Source organism: Cygnus olor, chromosome 5 (assembly GCF_009769625.2).
Source record: "Cygnus olor isolate bCygOlo1 chromosome 5, bCygOlo1.pri.v2, whole genome shotgun sequence".
NCBI classification, from domain to species: Eukaryota; Metazoa; Chordata; class Aves; order Anseriformes; family Anatidae; genus Cygnus; species Cygnus olor.
Window position 1 is genome coordinate 7,126,304 of NC_049173.1, and position 25,700 is coordinate 7,152,003.

Here is a 25,700-nt window from a genome sequence, read left to right on the forward strand (position 1 = left end):
ATTCCCAGGCTAGAAGGGGTTACTGCAACTATCTGCACTAACCTCTTGCATTACGGGTCAACTCAGACTTTTCATATCAATCCCAGAATACCTGGTAAAATTATAGCCTAGTAGGCCTTGATTTAATGCCTTCAAATTATATAGGTTAGTTGTTCCAATGGAGAGCTACCCTCTCTTTTCAAACGTGCTGTTTCTAAACTGATTTTATTTTTTTTCATCTAACAGCCAGAGGACCATATCATATTGTTCTGATAAAAGGCTTGCAAACACCAGAAATCTTTTCCACATTCAGTTGTTTATAGAATCCGGCCAAGTTATCTTGAAATCTTATCTTGAATAAACAAGAGAGACGATGCTTCCTGTATCTAACACTGTGAAGCACAGTATCTCTTTGGAAACTTCCCCATAGCATGAGGTTTTCTCACTTAAAACAACCTTCCCAGATCTAACAGCTAATTAGTTCACATTTCCTTTGATAGAGACTAGGTTAATTTTGCTTAACGCTATTTTTCTGTAATCAAATGGTATAAAGAATAAGTTCAAATACCCTGCCTACATCTGTTTTATCATAAAAACTAGTAATAAACACATCTGACAAGACATATTCTCCATAAACCATTATTTGCATTAGTAATAATGTCTTGTCTGAGTCACTGGTGACCATATCCCTTATCATCTTTTCCATAATATTATTAGGGGCAAATGTCAGTTTTACAAGCTTACACTTACCTGAGTCATTCCATTTACCATGAGAAATATGGAGACACCTTAGTTTTTTCAGATAAAAAAAATATTTTGGATACTTCTGGATCAAACAGAAAGTTCATCTTTGTTTTAAAATATAAAAATGCCACCTTTCTTCTTAATAATAATTGCATGAAAAAATGTGCTTTCTTTGGCATAATGATGGATGATTTTTAACATTTTTATCTACTGTTGGGCCTAAATCATTTTTAGGAATGTTTTCACTAATGTAACTGCTTTTGACTTAACAAGGCCATGAACCATGAATTCTCAAACACTGCTCTTAGGAAAAAATATGTGTATTTGATTTACAAATTCTGTCTTTTAAGCTTCCAAACTGCAGGAATAATAGTTGAAAATTTTCTTAAATGCATCCAAAATTGATTAACCGTTGCGGAGGATGTTACTGTAAAGTCCAGACATGTTCCAGGACCCTTTATTTTTTAAGTGTAAATTAACTGTGTTCCTGAAGAATAAAAGCCACTTGGATGCGAAGTAGCATACTGTTTCCTCACAAATACAGAGGTAAGTACAGGGAACTAGAAGTGAGCACTCAAAGCATTACTCTTTTTGTAGCTACAGCAAACGTATTCATCATCACATCTTGTAAAAGGAAGAGTCAGAAAAAAAAAATCCATTGCACAGAAAAAGCCAGTCTTAGCATACTTCAGGAATTCACTGATGTCATGATGAAGTGATTCTCCTAATGACATATTACTGTATGGAGATATAACTTATCAACAAGTACAACAGTAAATGAGAAATGACCCAAGAGTTAGCCACAGATGAATAGTTTTTATTTCAGTTCTATTGTCTGCTACTCTGCTAGTACTGAGATCTGAGAATGAAATGGATGACAACTAAAGAAATATTTAATATTGAAAGACTTGGCAAAGGGGCTTTGACTGATCAAGACAAATGTAGATATACACAGGGGGCAGGGGAGCAGGACAAAGAAAGACAATCTCAATATTAAGTTATGTGTTTTCTGTATGCTCCAAGGACAGGACTTCATGAGCTCCAACCTGACTTTGCAGCACTACTTTTTATGTTTACAAATACCAACATCATGAATTCAGGAGAATACTCACAGACACCATCAGCTTCTCTGATATGACTATTAGCTATACTGTAAAAAGGGATCGTGGGTGACACAGATTAGGAGTAATTTTCTTGCTTCCATAAAAGACATAATGTGATATAGGATCACACACAAGCATTTGGAAGCTAATGATAAACATTCCAAAGATCCTAAGAGCAGAAAATGATAAAATGAGCACCTCAATTTCAGATAAACATTCTTCTGAAAATGATCCTTTATTGGTAACACAAGAATTAGACATTCCCCTTGTGAAATGCTTACTAAAATCTCAGCATTTTTAAGTCAGCATGCAGCTAAAAAGACACAAACTAGTAGCAACTTGGTTGTAGGTGAGTCTATATGGTGAAACAAATGCAACACATGGGTGTAAAGAAAAATTCAGTTTAAGGGAGAAGATAAACTGTAATGCCCAGTTGATCGTTTCACTATTAGGGAAATGTCTCTGGCATTTATGTTAGCAGAGGGAAAGTTCATCTGGGACATTTGCTCAAGTCTGTGTATTCTTTCAGCAGCATATCAAAAAACCACCAAGACAAGTTTCTGAAGAGAAAATTTCCTTAGAGGTTTCAAGACCTTTCTCAGTGAAAGCTGTAGTTTATAAGTAAGGAAGGATACGAAGGTTGCTGACTGCAATGCTTTTACTAACTGATGGTTTTGGAGCACACGACTTGGAGCAGGCTGCCTGCAGGGACCAGATGCTTGTGCTGCTACAGAAATTGCTCCATAATAAATCTGTAGCCACAGACTTTGCAGTCAGCTTTCCCATATGCATCCAACCATCATAAAAGAACAGAACCTGCTATGTTTTGAAGCAAAATCAGAGGAGAAAGCTGAAGCCTCCCCAGAGGAAAACCTTCTCTGTCTGCATAAGCTGCATGTATTTCTAACTGAAAAGAAGCCAGGCTTCATGCCACATGTGAACAGTGCACATGTATCCACAAAGATCTGAACCATTATAAAGCTGAGAGAAGAGAAAGCAAAGCACAGAATAACACTTATTACATCCCTTATCTGTGTAGAAAATCAAGCCTCCTCGAAGTCAGTATAAAACAACTGCTGGGCTTTGCCACCAGCACTCTCCTGCCTGGCACCCAGTTGATACAAACCCCAGCACAAGGGGACTCAGTGCAGAGATTCAGCACTGGCATCATCTCCAGAACACCCTACAGAGTTTGTAAAATGCTGGTGGTGAGTGAAAAGCTTGTGGTTGATGCAAGAGATGGGGAAAAGCAGTAACCAGCTCTGGAAGACACAGGAATTGGCACAAAATGTCTCACTATCTTTTCTACTTAAGATCTGGAAGGGGGTGGGGTGTTAAAATTCCAAAGGAAGTTCAATCTGATTTTTTTCCTCTCCCATCCATTTCCTCAGCATGCTCAGGCAGTTTAAGATAAGCCCCTTGAACAGTTCAAAGAACTCTACAGGGAGCAGAGCTTATGAAGAACTCAAAGAAAAGCAAATGAATCGAAACAAAAACTGTACAGATTAAGAATGTGTCCAAATAATAGATTTTAAGAAGGGTTTAAGTATTTTTTTTAAACCTTCCCCAGCTAGAAAACACTACGGGATGGCTTAAACAAATATTACAGAATCTGTTAAGACTTGTTAACAAAGAGGACAGAGGCCAGTGAATCATGAATGATATCTATTTGCAATTCTCTTTCAGCACACAAAATTCTCACTTTCTCGGGGTTGTAGCTAGGGGATATATTGACTGATGTTCAAATGAAGAGCTTAGGCAGTCTTAGCAGAAGAATAACAAGGACCATTTCTTAAATGAGTAACAGTAGCAAGTATTGGAGACATTTCGCAATGTCAACTTCAATAATAAACTCTTCTGACTTCTAACCTGCTATATATTCCACAGATCTCTCTTTTTATTTTGTGGAGAAAGGCCATTCTGGGTTCTCAGACATATTCAGCACTTATAATCAAGGTCAGATCTTTAAGAAAGAAAAAAAAAAGAAAGAAAAAAAAAGCACTATTTTCTAGGCACCTGAACGAATTATTCAGATTTTTAGAAGGTTTTGGCTCATTTGAGCATTGAATTCTTTTGCAGACATGGCTAAAAGTGTTACATTTGGCACTGAACTGGAGCCAAAGAGACAAAGGTAAGAAAACAGCTGATGAGCAAATCACAGAACATTTTCCTGTAATGATCAGATAATTTTGGAAGTAGATCAAAGGTGATGTATGCAACTGAGCAGTTATTAACCCTGCATGCATTGGGGTAATCTTTAATACATCATTGAATATCTTGGCACTAAGAATTGAATCTAAGCAGCAATGGTGTGTTCCATTTTAAATGCACTGCCTAACATCCAAGGTCACTTGGATTTAACTGCTCAGATCTGAAAATCAAGCCTAGTAAGGTCCACTTGTTTTTCTTATTGATGATACATGACCTGAACCAGTGATCAAAATGCTTAGATTTAGTACTACAGGAATAAAATTAACCACATTTTAACTGAGTAAGAAGTTAGAGACATTCAAAAAGTCCTAGAAACTGCTCTAGATCATGTTAAATTCAATATTGTCAACACAGATGGAGTCTGACTAAAGGTCTGAAAAAACATGGAAGGATGAGAAGCAGCACAATGTGCTTTAAGAATTCAACTGGTTCACCAAGACAGTACCTGTTGTATAATGCACTGAGAAATGTAGCAAGAAGCACACTAAAAACATCCATTGATGACACAGTAGCAGATCCCAGGTTGTCTAAGTTTCAGAACAGTTAAGGATTTTATTGTGTTCAGTTTTGCTGTAACACAATAGTTACATGACCTTCTGATGGGGCAAAGGATAGCAGACTAAAGGGCTTTATCATTACAAATGTGCTTTTTGGGTAACAGAAAGCAAAATAAACATCAAAAAGAATATGGCTTACATCAAAGCATCTCTCAAGATCTTCAAGATTGTTTGGATTGACAACTTTTGGCACAAAGGTCACCCTTGGAAGAACGGAGCTGATCAATGGGTTTTATTTCATGCTTCTGCTGACAGTGGCTTAATTTTTTAACATGCAGCATTATGTAAAGATATCATTCAAGGGTAAAAGTATTAAGAAAACAGATCAGAAGAAGACAGAATCACAGGACGGTTGAGGTTGGAAGGGACGTCTGGAAGTCCCTTAGATGTGGTCATTCCCCTAAGATGTGGTCTCTGGAACTGACAGCCCCTCTGTCAGTTCCATCCCCTTGGTGGCCATGCTTAGGAAAACATCCGACCCATCCAGGCAGGTATTTCTTCCCCCAGGCAAAAAGTTCATGAGCTGCTCTACAGCCATGGTTTATAGACTTGGTGTTTCCTCAAGTATGAGAGGTTCATAGTTTAATCTCTGTCAACCCAAACTCAACACATCCAAGAGGAAGAGATCATTGTGGATAATCTTTCCTGGCTCTGCACAGTGCATGCTCTATGTAAATGATCCATACCATCCATTAAGGTGAAACAGAAAGCCCCACTGGTGCACAGGCCATGCACTTGGACCTGTGTGAAGAACAGTGAGACCCTGACCATCTCTCCTGCAGCCCGCTCTCCAAAGAATTGTGGATTGCAACTGTACCTGGTCCTAGCTCAGCTCTGTGAGGTGAAGGGAGACTTCTTGTTCACCTCGTCCCGATCTGCAAGGAACGACCAACAACCCCGCCTCTACAACGAAACAAAAATACTTGTCCAAATGGTTTTTACCTTCCCTCTTCAGCAGGGGATTGTATGTAGCTGTCACACCTAATTTTGTAGAAGTTCTCTTTGGCCATGAAGCTTGGAAGCCTTCTACCCCGGTCATCCAGGAGAAAATCCAGCCAGCACTTACAGACACCTCTGTGATGGGGCACTGTAGGAATGGCAGCCTCATTCCACTAGTTTTCTCAGGGTAATGTTAATTCTTACTACAGCTCTTGAAGATCCTATTAACAGCAAACACAACTAAACTGCACTGTTCTTATGTAGATTAAATGTTTAATAAAGTTACAACCTGCGTCTATTTACCATAAACCTATCCCTCCTGAATGAAAGCTTAGCGGGCCAGCAATGAATAGTTTTAACACTTATTTTCCCATGATTTCTATTTCAGTCATTTCAATGTGGAATTGGCTCTCATTTGAATCGACACTGATGCTTAGGTTCATACTAAATAGAACCTTTTTTTTTTATTTCAACCTATGGCTTTTCTGAACAAATTGACTGTTAAAACATGACAGACATTTATTTAATTGCTTTCTGAGTAAATCCTAAGCCATACAACAGCATGGAGGTCAAGAAGGGAAAATCTTTGGGTTTTACTGACATTTCAGAACATTATCATTAGATGAGACCTTGAGACATCTGCATGTAAGTTAATGGTTGTTCTGCTTTCATGTATAATGACCTATTTCTCACAGAAGAGCTAATACCTATAAATTTTTGATTTGCTGCCTAGTAGATTTCAATAAAAACTTAAGAGGTTTGAATTCAGTGTGTGTTTCATAGATTAGTACTGTATAGAATTTTTTCCTGCTAAAAATTGGCCATATACAGAGAATGCACTGGTTCCTTTTATAACTCTCTCTCAAAAAACATATTCTGCTGTGTGATAAATACTGTTTAAGTATATAAAGGCATCTTAGTTTTCTCATGTTCTTAGTTCTGCTCATTATTAGATGAATAACCCTGAAACCTGTAGCATTAAACATAAAAATAAACTCCATCTTGTCTGAGCCACTGTTACTCCAGGAGATAGAGTCCATGTGCATGTACTACATACATCATCCCAGCTGTCACAGGAGGGCTCTAATGTTTAAGTGATTTAAGATTATGGATCATAGGCCACTTGCTTCCTCTTAAGTAATAATAATAAATACACTAATGCTTTTAGTGTCATTGTTAATTCCTTATTTGTGAACACCCAGAGACACGCTGAAGTGCTGTGGTTTGAAGATGGGATTTGAAGATGAGCTATTCCCAAGAGGAACAGGGAAGCCTATGCTTAAGGCACCGTTGCCCCAGTGTGGGAGAACAAGACCTCTTCCACGTAATGACAACCAACGGGGGCTTTAAAACAAAGTTCTGTTTGGGACAGCCTGTTCTCATGAGCAGCAAGGACTAGATCCTCATTAAACTTTCTCCATGTGTAACTTCTGCTTTGCCTTCAGTGCATATCTGATAAAGGATTCATCCTTCCTGGTTTTAGCCAAGATCGTCTTTGGGACTACACACTGAATGTGTCGTTCAAAGATAGATATTTGAGTTCTGACGCAAGAAATCTACACACGTTAAATGGTAGTAATTCCAATTAAGTTATGAACTATATTTTAATTTCAAGCATATGAATTTAAAATCTTTAGTTATCAAAGAAACACATACATGTATCTATTTTTAGTCCTTCAAATTGCTAGGATGGTTCATCACCATAGGAACCTACTGTAACACTCGTACAAGAAATTTCATTCTTGCGTACGTTAATCTTCTTGTCCTTTGAATTTGGATTTCAAAACAAAGCCATTTCAACATGCTGAGTGACTGAATGAAATGTGTTATAAATTTGTGGCAAATGATGTTGCAAAACACCTTCCATTGTGACAACGCAGATGTATTTGGAACAATTTAGGATGTAATAATGTATGTTAGGTTGAAAAACATCCATTGATGGTGGAAACTGTCTGAGCTGTCTGATAGAAGCTGAAAAGTTTAGAAATTCCTCACTAATTACAATGTGTCATGAGCACACATGTTTTGCAGCGTAATACGAAGCTTATTGAAAGGTTCGTAAAAATTAAGGAGAATGGGAAATCATTTGATGCAAAAATATCCAGACACAGACAGGTCAGAATCTCATTATTGGAGCTTTGAAATCCAGACTGGAAGGAGCCCCTAAGGTCGTGTCCAGGCTGTCAGACAAAGCAGTGCAGAGAAGCTACTCAAGACCTTGGGGCAGTAATCCGCTTTTCCAACATACACTGAAGCACTGTCTGCAGCTGAGCTGCAGGTAAAGTGTAGTCCTGCTAGCCCCACTGTGTCTATGGGAATAAATCTGACTCTACGCCTGTGTACCCTGGGGGTCCCTATAGTGTGCTCCCATCCCCTTTTGCTGCTCTAGGGATTGCACAGATGGTTTCAACTTAAATGCAGAGGGCTTTGCAACAGGCTTGAAGGGCTAATGAAGGAACTAATGCGAGAGGAAGGATCCACTCTACATGACTAGTCTCTGGAATTGTATCAATGTTCCCATCATTTCTCAGCTAGGATTTACAACATTTTCTAATTTGTTTTGGTGAAGCACATCACAACACTGTCCTGAGTGGAGATAAACATAGGAAAGCTGCCCTATTACTTAACAGCCTTCTTTCTACCCTTACCCTAAAACAAATCCTCACTTTGACTAATGTTCTGAAGTCAAAAGCAAACTGCTACACTTGTACAGACTTGGGGATGCTCAGTGCGGGCACTAAAGGCTGCTGGTGCTGTTGCTTTTGCAGACTTGCAGGCTGTAGGGGATACAAAATACCAACATATTCAAACCGGTGCTCAAGTTCTTACGTTTATCTTGTCTCTGTTCTTCTGTAACATGGCTTTTCTGGGAAGTTCGATTAGATGCAACTATTGATGTCCAGATGCAGAAGTTCCTGAAATCCTTCCACTGTTATAAATAGGTTTTGGATCCACGCCTAAGCTTAGGCAAGTCTTTACCAAGGGAAAATTGTTAAAAACCTAAGTCACAGATTTTACAGCCATATTAATTATCTAGCTAAGCAGCCATTACTATCTTACAGACCAGAGAACACTGCTTACCACAAGCTGAAGATTATGGCTCTAACTGCATTTTTATAATCTATAAAACCGGACATGCGGAAACTATGGAAGGAAATTTCAGTAATTAAAGCATAGGTTTTCCTCATTAACTGCAAAGCATCATTAAAATCTAATGAAACTGTAGCAGAATAATACAGTATACTGGCTCAACTGCAAGGAGATAAATGCAAATGAGAGTTGAATTTTCACGTTTTTGAGTTTACACAAAAAGGCTGAATGCATTTACAGTAGTTTAAAATAGAAAAGCTCACTGTTAACATTGTATGAATCAGCATTTGGAAGTTAGGGTATTAGTGTATAAGAAATTAACATATTAAAGAATGTGGTACACTGAAGTACAAGAACCAAAGAAATCAAAATCTGTGTTGCTTAACATTTTTATATTTGCAATGGTAAACTGAATTTCATTGCAGAAAATGAGTATGATAACTGTCGTTGCATCAGTATGATGTAAGACTAAATTTGTCAGTGTAGCAACTTATCTTGGCATATCCAAACAAGCTGCATCATCATCCCACATTATACAAGAGATTCGCCAAAGCAAGAACTTCAAAGCTCTGTGAACACTATTCATTTTAGGACATTAATGTGCTATGACACTTCCTTGCCCTCCCTCGGAATATTGCCTTGTAAGTTCTCAGATGTTAAATCTTCATGGAAACTGGAGCATGAATGCCTACTTTCGGCTGATGTGTATCAGCTCCATGGAAGTCAAAGGAGGATCCCCAATCTCCACTGAACAAAAAGCTAGACTTAGAACTGTCATATCTTACCTACATTCAAGGTATTGCAGGTGGAAACCCTCCCATCTGACTTCACCTCTCTAAAATATCCAGTCCAAGGCTAGACATACTCCACTACACACGTCTTGGAGACAGAGGCCCTGAGGACAATTCACTAGGTCTGTCCTGGAACAGAATGGATGAATCACTCTGAAGACAACCTTTTCCTTTACTTGACTTTTGATGACACCTAAATGACCAGTCCTTTCTGAAGGCTAAAGTCAAGTAGGACCCAGCACAGATGTCAGCAGTAACACGTTTTTAGTATCTCCCTACCAAAGGCCTTAAGTTCTAGGTGAGAGATTTCAGCTCAAGAAGATCAATCACTACTGCCATTAAATCCTATACTAATTAGGTTGATGACGATGTCCTGGGCATCAGCAACAGGTCCAAGCCAATCAAACATTTCATTGCAACTCACAGATACCAGTACTTTTCAGAATAATACTGATGTAGGTTTGACATTAAATTATGTCCTCAGACTAATTTGAAGACCAATTTCCTGTTGATTTCAATAGTTAAGTACATTAAAATTGTTTAGTATTTTGGTAAAGTCAAACTAGAAGACAGAAAACATTTACCATAATGAAAAATAAAGGCATATTTCCAAAACAGCACAACTTTTCTTAAAACATCCATTTTTTGATTCAATGACAACCACAATAATGGAGTAGCATGCAGTTAAGACTTTGTTAGTAAGTTATATGCTGTTATACAGTTCTGTTTCTAAGGAAGTATACAATGGACACAAACTCTTGCTATCCAAATTGTTACCTCATGCACTCATACCTTCTCTGTGTCAATTCCTTTAGACATGGACCAGGTTGAGACAATATAATCCATGACTCTTTCACTAAGGCCTTTTGGGACTTGATATAATTTCAGGAAATCTCTCACATTGTTAAGCATCTCATGGTATCGGTTGGTGTTGGCATACATCTGCTGGAAAATGGTTGTGACATTTCCAAAAATAGTTGCATAAAGAAGAGCTGAAAAAAAAAACACAAAGATAATTAAAAATAAATATGCATGCTCCAGGAAAATGCTATTCATAATTAAAGAATAATTTCAAATAAATTGATGCATGGTTACAAATTAATATAAATGTGTAGGAGTGAAGGTGTAAACTGAAGATTTCAGTTTATGGACACGGTCTCACATGTGTACACATACAGAGTTATTTATTGAACCTACCCATAGAACTCATATAGCCAGTCAAAGCGTGTTAACTTACAAAATCAATCACAAACAAAATGTCGACAAAAGGAGTTATTCAAAAACAGCTAGCACATTTTAACTCTACACCCTGTACTAATCCAAACTGATTTTGAAGTGTAGCTGAAGCCTGCCAATAACCTTGATGGCATCATCTAATCAACGTGGCTCTCATGTGAGATCAGCTAGCACATGCCACGTGTGGAGTGGCCTCAGTTCCAAAAAAAAAAGAAATGAAATGGAGGAGGAAGGAACCTGGGAAGCCTTGCAATGGGATACTTATAGAAACAGGCCCTCTGTCAATAGCCGAGGGGTACACAAGACAGACTCAGAGTTGCACTTCATAGTCCAATTTTACAGCCAGCCCCAAGCAGATGACTTGGGTATGTCATGTCAACTCCAGATGTCAGAAAATAATTATTTCAAAAGGAGAAAAATGAGATTAGCAAACAATGGGAAGTCGCATGTGTACCTCACTGCCACTAAGGCAGGAGGAGGACACAGTAAAGTAGGAACCAGTACTTCAAACCCACTCCTGGCACTGCCTCTTCTGGTTTGATTCTCCCTTTTCCAGCTGTGCCACCGTAACTGTCAAGCTCAGCCAGCCGAGCTGTGCAACACCAAAGAATGACATGCCATATTCAAGAAAACCACACGTTTTGAGTAAGCCTTTCCAACTGATAAGGCATCGTACTCTGTATCTCATTACAAGTGTGATGCACTGAAACACTGTTTGATGTAGAATGGTTAATTTCTGAAACCTAAATTTGACAAAGCATTCAAGCAAAAACTTAAACGTACACCTTTGCTTGTATAGTGGTGAATTGAAAGACATTCTTAAAACCAAGCAGGTTTAAAGTTTCTTTTTGAGTCACAATATAATTACCCTTGCAAGAAAGCCCAAAATGACATTCTTCCATTAGGTAATACAGGTTTTGCAAAAAAGAGAATTATTCTGATTTCTCAAAATGCCAATGCATGGCACTTTATTTCTGCTCTTGACGTTATCAAATACAAAGAAGTATGCCTGTCATTTTTAATAATCCTTGCTCAGAGGTACTGTATAGTAGAGTGCAGCTATGCATTTTCATATTGCTTTTTTAAAAAACAACCACAGCCTACAAATGGCAAGAAATAACCCTCTGTGAAAGGAAAAATGCCTTCTTTCTCTCAGCGCATAATGTCTTCCCTCTACACATTTCTGCCTCGTTCCAGAAAACTCACTTTGTTTCATACTCATTTACTATTGTTTATCACCCCTATTTAAGAGGTGACATTTTTAAAGAAACATGGTGCTTTCCTAAAACCTATCTAATAGAAAAATTGTACTTCCATTTCTCACTGTGCTTTTTACCATGTCAATATAAAAATTAGACGATCGAGTTAATCAGAAATAAAACGTTCATTGTTTCATCAAAGTCAAAAGGTTTTTTTTCATCTCAACAGACAAGATTGTATTGAACAAAGTCACACAGCGTGAAGTATGGATGAACATGAGGCTTCAGTTTTAGAAAGCACAGCAGATTAATACTCTATGTGATGACCAAAATAAAGCTCTTTGCAAGGGTTTGGTCCTCCACCCCCCCCAACCCCTTTGCTTTACCGATTGTTGTCTCATATCTGCTAGCCACTAAAAGGTTTTCTGTACCTCTGTGCCCACTTGGATATATAGCAACACTCACATAGAGAATAAAAACTTAAGGATTATAAAAAGTGTAGATGGAAGAATGCCACATGACTTTTTTTTTTTTCCAAGCTTTCTCTGCTCCTTTGGACTTCATAGGAAGACATTGTTGATGAAGTGTCACTTCTGTTAAGTCTGACATCCCTCACCCTTCTGAAGAACGCTTGGTGATTTATCTTGAACTCAGCTCAACAGATGTGTGAGTGCAGAGTATCTCCTTTCTTGCCCTCTGATGTCAGATGCAACGTGAAAACAACCGTGACTACAAAGGTAAAGAGAGGTCAGGACTGGCCCCACAACCCTGCCTTTCTGCATGAATAAAATGTACACACTCCTGTAACTACACCTGGACTGCATATGCAATTGCTGTGCACACAACCCAACTGGACATGCAAACCTACACAGAACACAGGGGCTGACCGAAAACGTGACATAGTGGCCTATCACACTGGGGAAACAAAGAGATTCAACTCTGACACTTGCCAGGTTGGAAACAGCTAAGAATGCCATGGCAAAAACAGCTTGTTCTGAAGCAACCAGCATACATTTCCTCCTCTACAAACAAACAAAAAAAAAACAACTCATTGGCAGAGACAATATATAGAAAATACTCATCCAGAAGAGAAATTCTGTCTCTGTGCATCTTAATATAGGGCCCTAGAAAGTTGTACCTAAAAAGAGTATGTCTGTTCAAGAAATTAAGAATAGAATAAATCACTGGATCAAGATTACAAAATTGTTGGAAACATTACCCCGCAGTACCTCACTAAGCCAGAACTCACAAGCCTACACGACACAGTCTGCACAGACAAAACTGGCATTATCCTTCTGTTGGAAATCAAAGCTTTCCACCAACTCCTATTGGAAATGGTAAAGACACACAGCTGAGTTCATCTAAATATCCCACTTCTCTTACAGATTACTGCATGGCAGAGCAGTGGCAAACATGTAAGGGGAACCTATGAAGATCTTCAGAGCTTTGAAGCTGTGCCTCAAAGACTACTTGCTCATGGTGCTTCCCTATGCCAGCACTGACCACCGCTGCAGTGAGTTTGAATAGTTTTGGTGGAGAGCACATTTTTCATAATTTGGTACAAATAATCCACCTCTCTCTGGAAAGCAGCTCCCCATCCCCAGATGATACCTTAAAAAAAAAAGGGGGGGTAGGGGGGGCACGACACACGACATTTAAATAGCTAATATTTATATTTTAGCAGGTCTCAGTGTGCAACAAAATGACTTTATGCTGATAAAGAAATCATTTTCACTGTGTTTTTAAACCTGCTGGGGCATTGTCCTCTACAGGGAAAAGCCTGCTTGTCAGCGTGTAACGGGACAAGGTTAATTCCCCTTAAAACCACAAGTTACCTGCCTTTGGTCTTCTGCACCCAACTTCTTTAGGCTGGGGTGGTTGCATCAGTGGCAAACACAAAAGGGACAGGCCAGAACAGGGAGATGAGCTGGGCAAGCTCCTCAGCTGGCAGAAATGCCTCCGCTCAGGGAAGCCTCAGGGCCTCTGGCACCCTATGGATTCCCCTGTGCAGAGATGCACACCTGTGGGCTTCTCTAACAGGCAGCTAACGTTGCCTTCCCCTCTCAGCCTGTGAGGGTTTAAGGTATCCTCAGCACCTGTAATTAACGAAGATTTCTCCAAGCACCCTTGGAGGCAAACGCCGCAGTGCCAGGTGTGAACCTCACCCCTCACCTTTCAAAAACAAAGGCAGAGGAGCACTACCGAGGGCCTTTCTCTTTTTGCTGGATTTTAATTACTTTTGGAGGGGGGAACTTACAGTAAAGATCATTTACAAAAGGTTTTGAAGATTATGAAAATACTGTGCCTCTTTTGATGGCAAGAGGATTTAAACAATCTGTAAAGAAATCTCTAGAAGTATACACATACCTCAATAGTTTTAATTTAGTCTCTCCTTTTACAAGAAGCTCAGGGGAAACAAGGAAAATGATGCTACACAGGCTGAAGGGGAAATTACTTTACCCAATTTCTTGAGATGACTGGTTAGGTCAGACTACATTTATTCATCTTCTACTTAATGAATCGCACATCTCCAGAATTTTTCTGTTTCCTACAGTCATGCAGCGCTCACCTAATTGTCCTGTGTGTGTAAATCTCATTCTTCACTAGATTTCATGGTGATCAATTTAAAATAATGATGTAGAAATATTTCTTCTCTGTCCCAAAACTGGTTCAACTGCTATTTTAATTTCTATTTTTTACTCTTCAGTGTTTAAAATAAAAACTCCCCTAAATCAAATACAAGGATCTAAGTGGTATATATTTTTATATCTAAAATGTGTGTTGGTATACCGTATTTGTACATACATAAAATATTTTTGAACGATTTAGCATAAAATATTTTGAATTATTTAAATAAACCCTTAGGCCTGTTTAAAAACAAGGAATTTTCTTTAAAAAGACTCAGAGTTACCTAAATTATCCCAAAGCATTTCAGATCTCATATTATCCTGACTGCATGCTAAATAGGTCCAAATAGGGACATCTGCCTTTAGGAACTGAAGGCTTGATTGAGAGATCTAATTTTCCCTACAGTCTGCTCCATGCTAGAGTATTATTTAATCTAAGCATACGCAATATACCTTTAAACTAATTGTAAAGAAGAAGATGAGGCCTTGATCCCGGAAAAATACAGATACTTATTTTTGCATGCTGAGGCTACCTGCACCTTCTTCAACAAATTTTTGGAATTAGGCATGCATGTAATAATATTTGATTAATGTTCTTCAAGCTACATCTTTCAATAGAGAAATTAGATATAAACCCAGCTATGTAGATAGAAGATAAAATTAGATATAAGCTCAAAATGCAAATGTGTGATTTATTTTAAGTCTGAGCAGTTTTCTGTTATACTTTTCCATGTCACCTTCACGCATTGGATCATACTGCAAGATGGCTGCAGGTGCTATTCGATGCAACACTTGGCAGCACAGTGCAGTGTCTATCTCCCAGCTGAGCCTGCCTCTGCTACCACAAACACCTTCTTTAAATCCATCAGCATTATTCAACGAAGTTTGTTACATGGAGAAGAAAAGTCCCTCTAAGCCCCCTCTCCCACCAGTCCCGCCATCTTATGGCAGTTTTTGTATGCCTGCCCCATCCTGTCCTGAAGACCCAGCCCTCCACCTCCACCCCGTGTCAATGCTCCTGCCAGCCAGTTCTGGCAGTGAAGTCACCGACACAGCCCCATGGTTCCTCCAGTCTGCAAAAGGCCAAAGTTGATTTTGTATCCTTGGCCCTTACAAAAATTATGCTGTTAAAATACACTCCCCCATGCCTGCCGTGCTGATGCCAGTTTTACAGCAGTGTTCAATCAGTGTCCTAAATGCAATTGCTTCTGCTTTACAGGGAAGAGACATCAACAGCAGAGCACACTGTCTTTCAAATTTTATTCCCAAAATAACTTAGTCCAAAGTAAATAAATAAATAAATAAATCTTTCCTCCTATTACACCTGTAGCCATATCATTGCAATTTCTCATGCCACATAATCCAATACATTTATCCTCTCATAAGCCCCACCAAAGCATTGTCACCTCCAGTAACACCTTAATTACTGCACTAGCCTGAATCCATCAGCCCTATAGCCTATATGCTCTACAGACAGTGCCTGCATCCAGATGTATGTTCCACATTGCCAATGCAGGGAGGTGGTGGCCCTCGAACATACCTCTAGCCCTCGCTGCCGTTACAGAAGATGCACAGCTCCTCTGCAGGGCCAGGTGATGTTCACCCCTGTTTTTCCAACTCAACATCTTCCTGATACTGTAGTCATGCGAACTCTAAACTAAGAGGATAATGATAATAATGATAGATCTGTAAAATCCCTGTTCACACTGATGTGATAGTTGTTTGACAGAAATTAAATAATTATGTAATTACAAGGATCATCAGTAGTAAACTATAGGAACTGATACTTGCTGTTCTTCCCTTTATAGGGGACACTGTTTGCACAGCAGAGTGGAACAGCTGTTTTGGATGCAGTTATGCATTCTGCATACTTTACGCATAAATCCGTATAAAAATAAGGGATTTCAACTGCACTTGTACAGTCACGAATTTTTAAATGGTGGAACTGGGAGCATTTTTGTTTATAAGAGCACTTAGAAAAAGGAAAATATTTACTTTAGAGCTCCGATGCCTCTTCACCATGCAAATGTGATGAGTTATAATTTGGCACCCAGTTACAATCTAAGACTGGCCAAATTGGTACAAAACACAGTACCATGCTTTTACTGAGTCTTAAATGAAGGCTACCATTGTCCATAGCTATCAGTATGTTCATCTTCCAGCCCTGAGGAAGCGATGGACATTAGCAGAAGCTGGCTAATGTTACCTGGCAGCAAAGAGAAAAAACTCCTGAGGATAAGAGGCCAAGAGCTGCCGGGGTATGATGATGCAGATGCCTAACCAGCTTGAAGTCACAGCTCACAGACAACATCTTCCCTGCTCAGCATCCCCTACCACAGCTACCCCATGCTATTAGACCACTTTGTGCTGGACATCAGACATACAGCCTTGCACGGGTTCAGTGGTCTTCTCTTGGCATTTATACACAATTTCCTGCATTTTCTTTCATCTGGAAAGTGTTGTATGTCTTGGGTCTGCTGCTCCCTCATTGTATTATTCAAGGGTGGTAAGTGCCACATGGGCAGGCACAGCCTGAAAAACAGCTGTGGGTGGTTACACTGCAACAGGCAACAGGGCAAACAGCATTACCCTTTGTTAACTGAGTGGAAAAACTTCACATCACCTGAAAAATCCATGTCTTGTAGTGAAGGGGCCTTAATTGTGGAAGATTCTTCCTTGAGAGCTCTAGTGTAAGAGGCCGAGAGTTAAGCCTTTTCTACATATTTGATATGCAGTGGAAGTCGCATCTAGTGGGTCATAGCTTTTGGTGGTGATAAACAAAGGTTGTGACAAGTTTCCATTTATGGTAAGAGTATGACATAAATACAGAGAAGAATTACTAAAACGAACCAGACCATTTCTTATACTAATACTTCACTATTCTTATTTCTCCAGAAATTCATCACCTACGCATGACACATCTAGCATTTGACACACTGGATAAAGTCCTGTGCCATGGTAAATGTTAATTGCAATGCAATTGCTTCCCTAAAGGCATTACAGTAGGTGCAGAAGGAAAGTAGAGAGGAAGATGATGACCAAATTCATGAGAATTATGTTCACCATGAATGCTAGCACTCTATGCCTCCAGCACTTTGCCCCCTTCCTTATTTATCATTTTCTTTATATCGAATATTATTAACATTGCCTCACTTCCATGCAAATCCCTCCAGTATTTCCAAAAAAAAAACCTCATTTGTGTCTGTCAAACAATCACCTACCCATCACAGCAATTTTTCTCATTCCTTTCTCCATCAAAGAAAGAAAGAAGCTTCTTTTCCAGAGTGATTGGTCCTTAGTGTTAGTACTAGCCTGCACTGACACCTGTGGATCAAAACCATCCCATGTGCCCTCCTCTGCCTGCCTCGCTGTGTCAGATCTGTCACCAGGAACAAGCATAAGATACACACAGTCTCCCACACTACTGCATGGAAGCATGGGGACCAACAGCACCTCAGAAATGATCATTTCGAGAAAAAAAGTTCTCTGAGTAAAGTAGGCAGCTGTCAGTATTAGCATCTGAAACAAACTGACAGCTTGTTGCTAGATTGGGCCTTTTTTTTTTCTTGCTTTTTTTTATTCCTTTCTTTAACATTTTTAAGGGAATTTTTTAGTGGGACACCAAGTTCTTGTCACATTAAGATGAACTCAGGATAGCAATATTGCCGGAGGCACGATGCCAGAACATCACTTGTGCACTGAGGAACACCACCTAAATTGCCTGTCTTGTTAAAATATAATAGGAAATTTGTAAACACACCTTCAAAGTATTGGACTGTGCTGGAAGATGTTTCTAGCTCTTTCCTCCCAGGCTCTTTTTTTTTCCCCCCCACGTGTCAGTGTAAAAAAAATTGTACTGTATAGACACGATGTATATTAGACTCACAAAGACAAATACATATCCACATGTACAAATATGTATCCACATATATGTATGCACAGGTACAACTGTATTCAAAAGTAAGGTGAACGCACGATATGAATGGGCTCAGACTTTCTGCAGCTGTTAATTTTCCTTTCAGTCTTCTAATTTGCTCTTTCTTTCTACTTCTCCCAAATCTAACTTTGTTTATTCATTTAATTAGATGTTCAATTTTATCTCAACACAATTAATAAGAATGGGTTTGGAACAATTAGACAAATGATCTCAGCTATAAAACACAGACCATGCACAGCCTTGAGAGGTAAGGAAAACACAGCTGTTAGCATAACAAGAGTATCGCTTACACAATATCTACCTGAAAACACTAATGAGACAGAGTTCAGGTAAAGCAGTGCTGCTTCTATGTGGCAGTTCCCTCTTTCTGTATTTTAATTCATCAATCTGAACTCTGTGAGGATAGATTCTGTATGTAATTATATGGTATTTTTAGAAGGAACAAAATAAAGCACTTAATACCGTTAATATTAAAAGCCTCCAATTTGGAGATGACGCTTACATCCCATTATTTTCAGAATAATTCTGCTCTGCAAAATGACCACAAAACTGGCTTAATTGAACCAAATTATGTTTCTCACTTGTGCAAGTCATCTGCAAAGACTCCTTCCCTCAAATTTTCCCTCCTGCACAGAAATGAGCAAAATTTTGTATCCAACATCTTCTATGGTGATGCTGAAAGTCTGTCTCAAATTAAATGTGCCTTCCCTCAAAAAAGCAAGAGGGAAGAAAAAAAGAAATTCACAAAGAAGTTTAAATAATTCACCTTCAGGTTTTACAATGCTAAAATAACATATCAAAACATTTTTCCTCCTGTCTTTTTGATTTGAAACCTTTGGAATCTGAACAATGGAAGAAAATTCCATTTTGATGCAAAAAATGTATTAAGACCATAAGACAAAATGGAGCATTCACTACCTTCGTCACCCCCTCCCAAAAACTTATCATATCATAGAATCATAGAATATCCCGAGTTGGAAGGGACCCATAAGGATCCCTTCTCCTGGCACTGCACAGGTCTACCCAAAAATTCAGACCATATGACTAAGAGCACAGCCCAAACACTTCTTAAACTCTGACAGGCTTGGTGCTGTGACTACGTCCCTGGGGAGCAATGTAATATTTTCCACAAAATGCAAACCCTGAGCTCCTAGCCCACTGCTGCCTATCAGGGCCAAGGCCAAACCCTCTCTCCTGTAGGTTTCCACTTTATCAAAACATTTGTTCCGAAGACTGATGTGACACCTGCTCCTTGCTTCCACTAAGGCCATGCCTGCATAGGCCGCGGAGCAGGGCTAGGCCTCAGCTCCACTCCAGATTTGCTGGAATCATTCTGGTTCCATCCAAAAAATTCACACTAACATTAGCAGGCTTTAACCGTGAAGTCTCTTTGCTATGCTTTGATTATCCACTTTGGGAGCCTGTCCTTTACTGCAGTATTGATCTAGCTGTGGCAGATGCTGAACTGTCCCTGGGCCCAACAGCTTCTTCAGGGCCTTTCTGCTGGTTGGAAAGCAGTCAATAGCCCAGTGAAGCCTAGCTGCAAAAATGAGCACATTTTCCCCTTTTACAGTCTACATTGCCCTTTGCCACTACCACAAACAGTTCCACTGAAGAATAACAGCATGGTAAAATGGCAGGCAATACCCTAAACATATTTTTCTATTTTCCATCGGTGGAACACAAAGCCAGACAGCAATGTATATGCAGAAGTGGACATCAGCACTCCAAAGGTCACAGACAGGTCTGTTCTCAGACAAAGCAAAAGCTGTCTAAACACTACATCAAGCACATTTTCTCCACTATTTCCACCAGTCCACCAGCTCTCCAGAGCTCCTTTCTCCACAATACCAAGCAAATTGACACTGCTGGAAATACTAGTAGCCATTGACACCATCCTGGTACAAGGGTTTTACGAATATTCAACAGAACAGCAAGAGATTGCATACACTAGCCAACCAAAAGAAACAAAACAAGTCTGGCTTTTCACTTCAACCGTTGTGCACAAATTGCCAAACTCTGCATGACTATGTGAGACGGGAAAAGCGTCTGTATTTCCTGGCAGCCTCTCCTGGAGCGCTCCTCTTCCCTGCTCAGCTCCTTCTGATCAGCACTTGTTCCTATCTGATTACCTCTCTGTTTTCTTGCTTGCTATTCCAGGAAGGAGATGTGGGAATTAAATTTGCTGCATTTCCATTCCAACATTAACACTAATTTCACTGAAGTCAATGAAATTACATTGACGTCTGGAGAGTATCAGAAAGGAATAATTTTATCACTTTCCTTTGACTTTTTTTGCGGTTGTTTCATAGCATTTTAAACGTCCCATTTCACTAAAACCCATTGCTCTCGGATCCTGCAATAAAGTTACTCTCTTCAGGACAATGGTGTGCTCACTGTAAAGCTCCAGAAGCTGTGTGGAAGATGCTTGAGATGCACATGGCCCAAGGAGCTGTGTACAGAGACAGAAGTAACCCATAGCATCACACCAACTGCCCACTGAGGCCGAAATCCTTCCCCTGACTGCAGCCCCTTATGGATACTTAGGTTAAAACTACAAGAAAGAAGGTTGTGCAGGGCATTTCCTTGATTTCCATGAACCCAGAGTCCAGGGACTTTCTAAACTGCCCATTGCATCCAAACTGGGTATTTAATAGCCACTGACCAGACTTTTGCACTGAGAATACCTAATTCCTTTCCAAAAATCTATTTTTTTTTTCTCTCACCAAAACATTACATGATGAGGTATTTTGTCATGCCATTCTGCAAGTACTGCTGCCCCAACCTTGATATCAGCCACCCCCAGCTCCCCTTGCAAGAAACAGGGAGCAATTGCTCCTCTGCACATTTTGTGCACCACTCCTGGTTTATGTAAGCCTTTTCCTGTTTTGTTTTTTTCCATCATGAAGAGCCCTCATCTATTTGATCTCTCCTTCTGAGGAAGTCATTCCATGCTTCATTCTTGCCACCTTTTAGATACCCTTTCCAGTCTTACAGAATCTTGTTGCAGAACAGTGCAGTGTGGTGCAGTGTTTTCCACTTCCATTGCAGTTACTTGCCTAGAAATACTATTTGCCTTTTTTTGACCAGTAGTGAATATTGCACTGATATTTTCAAGGAACTATCTGCAGTAACAGTCAGATTTCTTTCCCGAGTGGCAATAGCTAATTTAGAAACCATTATTATATAGGTATAGCTAGCTATTTTTTGCCTACATGTATTAATTCACATGCATTGACATTGAATTTCATCTGTCCTTTTCACAATTGCTTCTGTGGTGGAATTTATATATCAAAAGGGAAACCCTAATTTCAGGATTAAGCAGAAGAAAGACCTGCTGAACAAGAGAGAAAAGCTGCACTTAAGTAAGACTATGAGGGAAAGAATTAAAAAAAGAAATCAGTAAAATTTAAATTGTTTCTTAGATTTTGTTTTTAGGCTTATACTAGTATCATGGCTTAGATCCCACTAGTTAGGAAGATGTTATCATCTTGCTACTACAAGCACTATTTACTATTTCCCAGAGCAGGGCAAATGCAAGTAAAGCTGTTCTTTTTTGAATTTTATCCAACAGTGACTAAGCCAATCCTAAAAGTCCATTGAAAATAAAGGAGAGATTTGACTGAATAAAAACATCAAGATGTGACCTAAGCATTTACCAGCTAGGGGATGTCTCTTGAACATTAACTCTTTAGCAGCAAGTAAGCCGTTCGTTTCTAAAATACATGTTCAACCCTCCAGTTTGGCAGGCCCAGTTTCACACCACTTTACCTCCTATTAAGAAAGATGCTAAATAGCCATATATTCAAGTAGAAATGAGATTAGTTACGAATACAATGGATTAATTTAAGTAATCTTGATGCTTTCAATGGTTTTGTTCATATGCTGATGAAATATTTATTACTTCAGGGTCTCTTCTCATGCATTTTTTGCCAATACATTTAGCATTCTCAGTTACTTCTCAGCTATTACAAGGCACTAATAGCTGGGCAAGTATTCTATTAAACTCCTTTTTAGGGGCAATGACATTTTGAATTACACACAAAGTATGGAATATATGTGGAATGGGGGAGTTTGACAGTATTTTGAGGTGTCTTTTATTTTTTGTCCCTCTGTGTTAATGACCAAATCCTGTTAGTGCTACTAACACCTGCAGGTATCATTCATGTTCAATTCTCCCTCCCACAAACTACTTCTGTGAGTAAGAAGGTGCCATAAGTCTTGCAGGATGAAGTCTACAAACCCAATGAATTTAAAATTCAACAACTCATTTATTAGAGCAACTTCTCAGGCCTTCCAGCCTGCTTGTTCCCAAGCCTTTGTAGAATGGTACATCAATTTTATACTGAACTATTAATTGTAGTTGACTTTGCAAAGCTGTTTTCTTCACATTCTTTTTCAGTCTTGCAAAACCAATCCCAACTGAGTTAATGTTATTCCCCAGTTTCTTTGATCAAATTGCAAATATTTCCTTTAATCTTTTAAGACATAGAAATGTATTATCTGAGGAGCAGAGTCTCCTCATTTCCTGTAGTGATGGCTTGGGAGAAACAATCTTTCACATATTTCTCATTTTATGCAAGTGATTATTCCTGTAAGTACATATTAGTAAGCATAACATTAAAACACATTAACCTAACCTAAATAAAAACACTTTGCACCAAATTTGCAAGCTAACCTGCCTTGGTTCTTAATGATATTAATCTGAACACATTTTTCCCAGAGGTCATGATCCAAAATTCACTGAGGTCAATAGAAAATATGTGCTGATGTTTGTGAGCTTTAGGGTTGGCAATAACACATACATTTATCTTTTCCTTCAAGAAACTGTATGTGAAATTTCCCAAAGACAGTACGAAAGGCCTTTGGGAACTTTTTGATTTTTTTTAAGCATCTATTCACAGTAAATACATTGCAACATGGACACTGCATAAAGAAGGATAGATATTGTTACTAAAGAAAGAGGGAACTTAAAATAAGAATTAGCTCTCCTCAAAATGATGTTAATAATAATGTCACAGCCACCACATATTTGACATTTATACAAATATTTTACAAAGAAAGATAAATGATTTAATTTTGTTCCATATCTGTCATTTACTACAGGTCTCCCTGTTCAGAACTGAATGTTCAGAATTGAACAGGGAGAATTCAGAATTAAATATCACATAGTATTGAGACATTTACTCTTTTAAAAATTATCCTATTTTATTATTCAGCTTTTTTAAATTGTGATATAGGGTAAAGTTTAGCAAAATAACAGAAAATAACATCTTTGGGTTTTCTTAATCTGAATTTGTAGTAGTAAGTGTTTTAAAGTGAAAGAAGTACAAATCTAATATCTTTTTTCTTTATTCTAATTCTTCCACCATAAAAGTGAAAAGCTTTTTAAAAATCGAAGTAACACTTCCGCTCATTTTTAAAACCTTTTGAACAGAAATCAAAGGGAAGGATTTTTCTGCAGTATATTTCTAGTGTAAGAAAAGAGCTGAAAAGGAGAGAAAGAACGAGCAAAAGAGAACTCTTCTGCTACCTTGGAAACAAAGACACATGCAGTTGGAAAGTAAAACAAACAAAGAAACCCCAACAACTTACGTATATTAATTCTTTTTTGCAAAATCTATGTCAATAAAAACGCATTTTTCAACAAAACTCAGGTTTTGCCTAAATACTTTCCATGTTATCTGAATAAGTTTCCACCATAAGCTTTTTTTTCCGTTATCTTGTTAATTCCTTCCATTTTCTTCTCTCCTCAAAGTCTCTTTTCAGCCTCTGCTGAAGTCCTCCAGCAGTGAAACAGCATATTATTTTGCTGAGAAGCTTAGCTGCCTCCTACCCAACATTCTTGTTTTTCTTCACTTTACTCACTGTTGTTCCTAATTATTTAATGTAATTGATAAGATGCCACCTCTGGATAGAGCTGGTTGCCATGACACTGTAAGAAATCACTCCGTACTTCTCTATCCCTGGATCTTGCTAAAGAATTTATGTAGAATATCTTTCACCAACTTCCAAGCTTCACTCACATCTGTAAAAAAAATAATTAACAATCTAACCCTTGCAGCCAGGTTTTATCAGAGTAATGGGGATAAAAATGTTTCTTCCATAAATAAAGTTTTCTTTTTTTCTGCTAAAACTGGCTGAGATCCCACAGCTGTAACTCTCTGCCACAGCACCGCATACCTTTGACATACAAAGTGCCATCAGTTTGGCTGCCAAATGGCAATCTGTCATCACTGGGGCCTTGTTCCACCAAAGTAACCATAATTAACAGCCTTGTCAGCTTCTGTCCTGTGACGCCTGCTGGAGTTTCTTGGCTTTGGTCTAAGACGTGGGACTTGAAGCATCACTCACAGAGCACCTGAGGGTATTAGCCCAGCTGCTACAAAACACACACAGACAACTTGCATGCACGCACACACCACCTGCATGCTTCTCAAATTCAGACAAAACTCACCTTTATCTACCATCATCTTCCACCTGCAACAACAATCACATGTCCAGTGGAGCAGAATGGACTGCTCCCACAGCACGAGAGCTGTAACTGCCCAAATGCTACCCCGACTCCTGCCAGAGCTGTGTCTACACCTGTGCTGCAACATCGGAGTAGCAGCACTGCAAGGCGCAGGCACACTTCCTCCACAACCGTCCAGACAACAAAACTCAAGGAATCAACACAACAGCACTGACTAACCCAAAAGAATGCTTGCTTCTCCCTAGCAGCATGTTTTGAAGGCACTCATGAAGAAGGGAAGTTTTCAGGTGTTCTTCTAGTACATTTGTGACCACGTGTAAACCTCAAAACACACAGAACAACATCAGGAATCTTCAGAACATAAGGACCAGCATGGAAGGCAGTACTTCTTTGAAAATTTAACGAATGGCTGCTGCAGGTAGAGGTACAAGCTGCTCGGAGTAGGACCACCCTGACAGCTCCTGGTCTTAGAAATAAATGTAGGGTACATGCAATGCAACAATGCACTCCGTGGAGAGCAATAAACAGTAGGGTGGCATCAGACTTGAACTGTTGACACTCCTACCACTGACTTACATCAAGTCAGCGTCTGGAAAGCTGGTGCCTATCCCTGAGGTTTCAGGCAATCTTCTAATTACAGCAACATGCTTTGAGACAGTGAATTACAGAACAGATGCTAATAGCTTGAGATGTTTTAAGAGTCTTGCAACTCACCAAGAGCTTTACAGTCACAGAAAAAGCAGTGCATCGAGGGAACTTTTGGAGGAACACGACTTCACTAGGGAAGAGCTTATACTATTTCAAACATGAGC

At 39.0% G+C, this 25,700-nt stretch overlaps 1 protein-coding gene across 2 annotated transcripts in view; it reads right to left on the reverse strand.

The window, feature by feature from the left end:
* The window catches only part of KCNH5 (potassium voltage-gated channel subfamily H member 5), a 156,591-nt gene that overhangs the window by 42,294 nt on the left and 88,597 nt on the right, over positions 1 to 25,700 (reverse strand). For both annotated transcript variants that reach the window (XM_040558987.1, XM_040558989.1), the window contains exon 8: positions 10,207 to 10,406. In XM_040558987.1, coding sequence (XP_040414921.1) covers positions 10,207 to 10,406 — 200 coding nt within the window. The remainder of the gene's footprint in view (positions 1 to 10,206; positions 10,407 to 25,700) is intronic.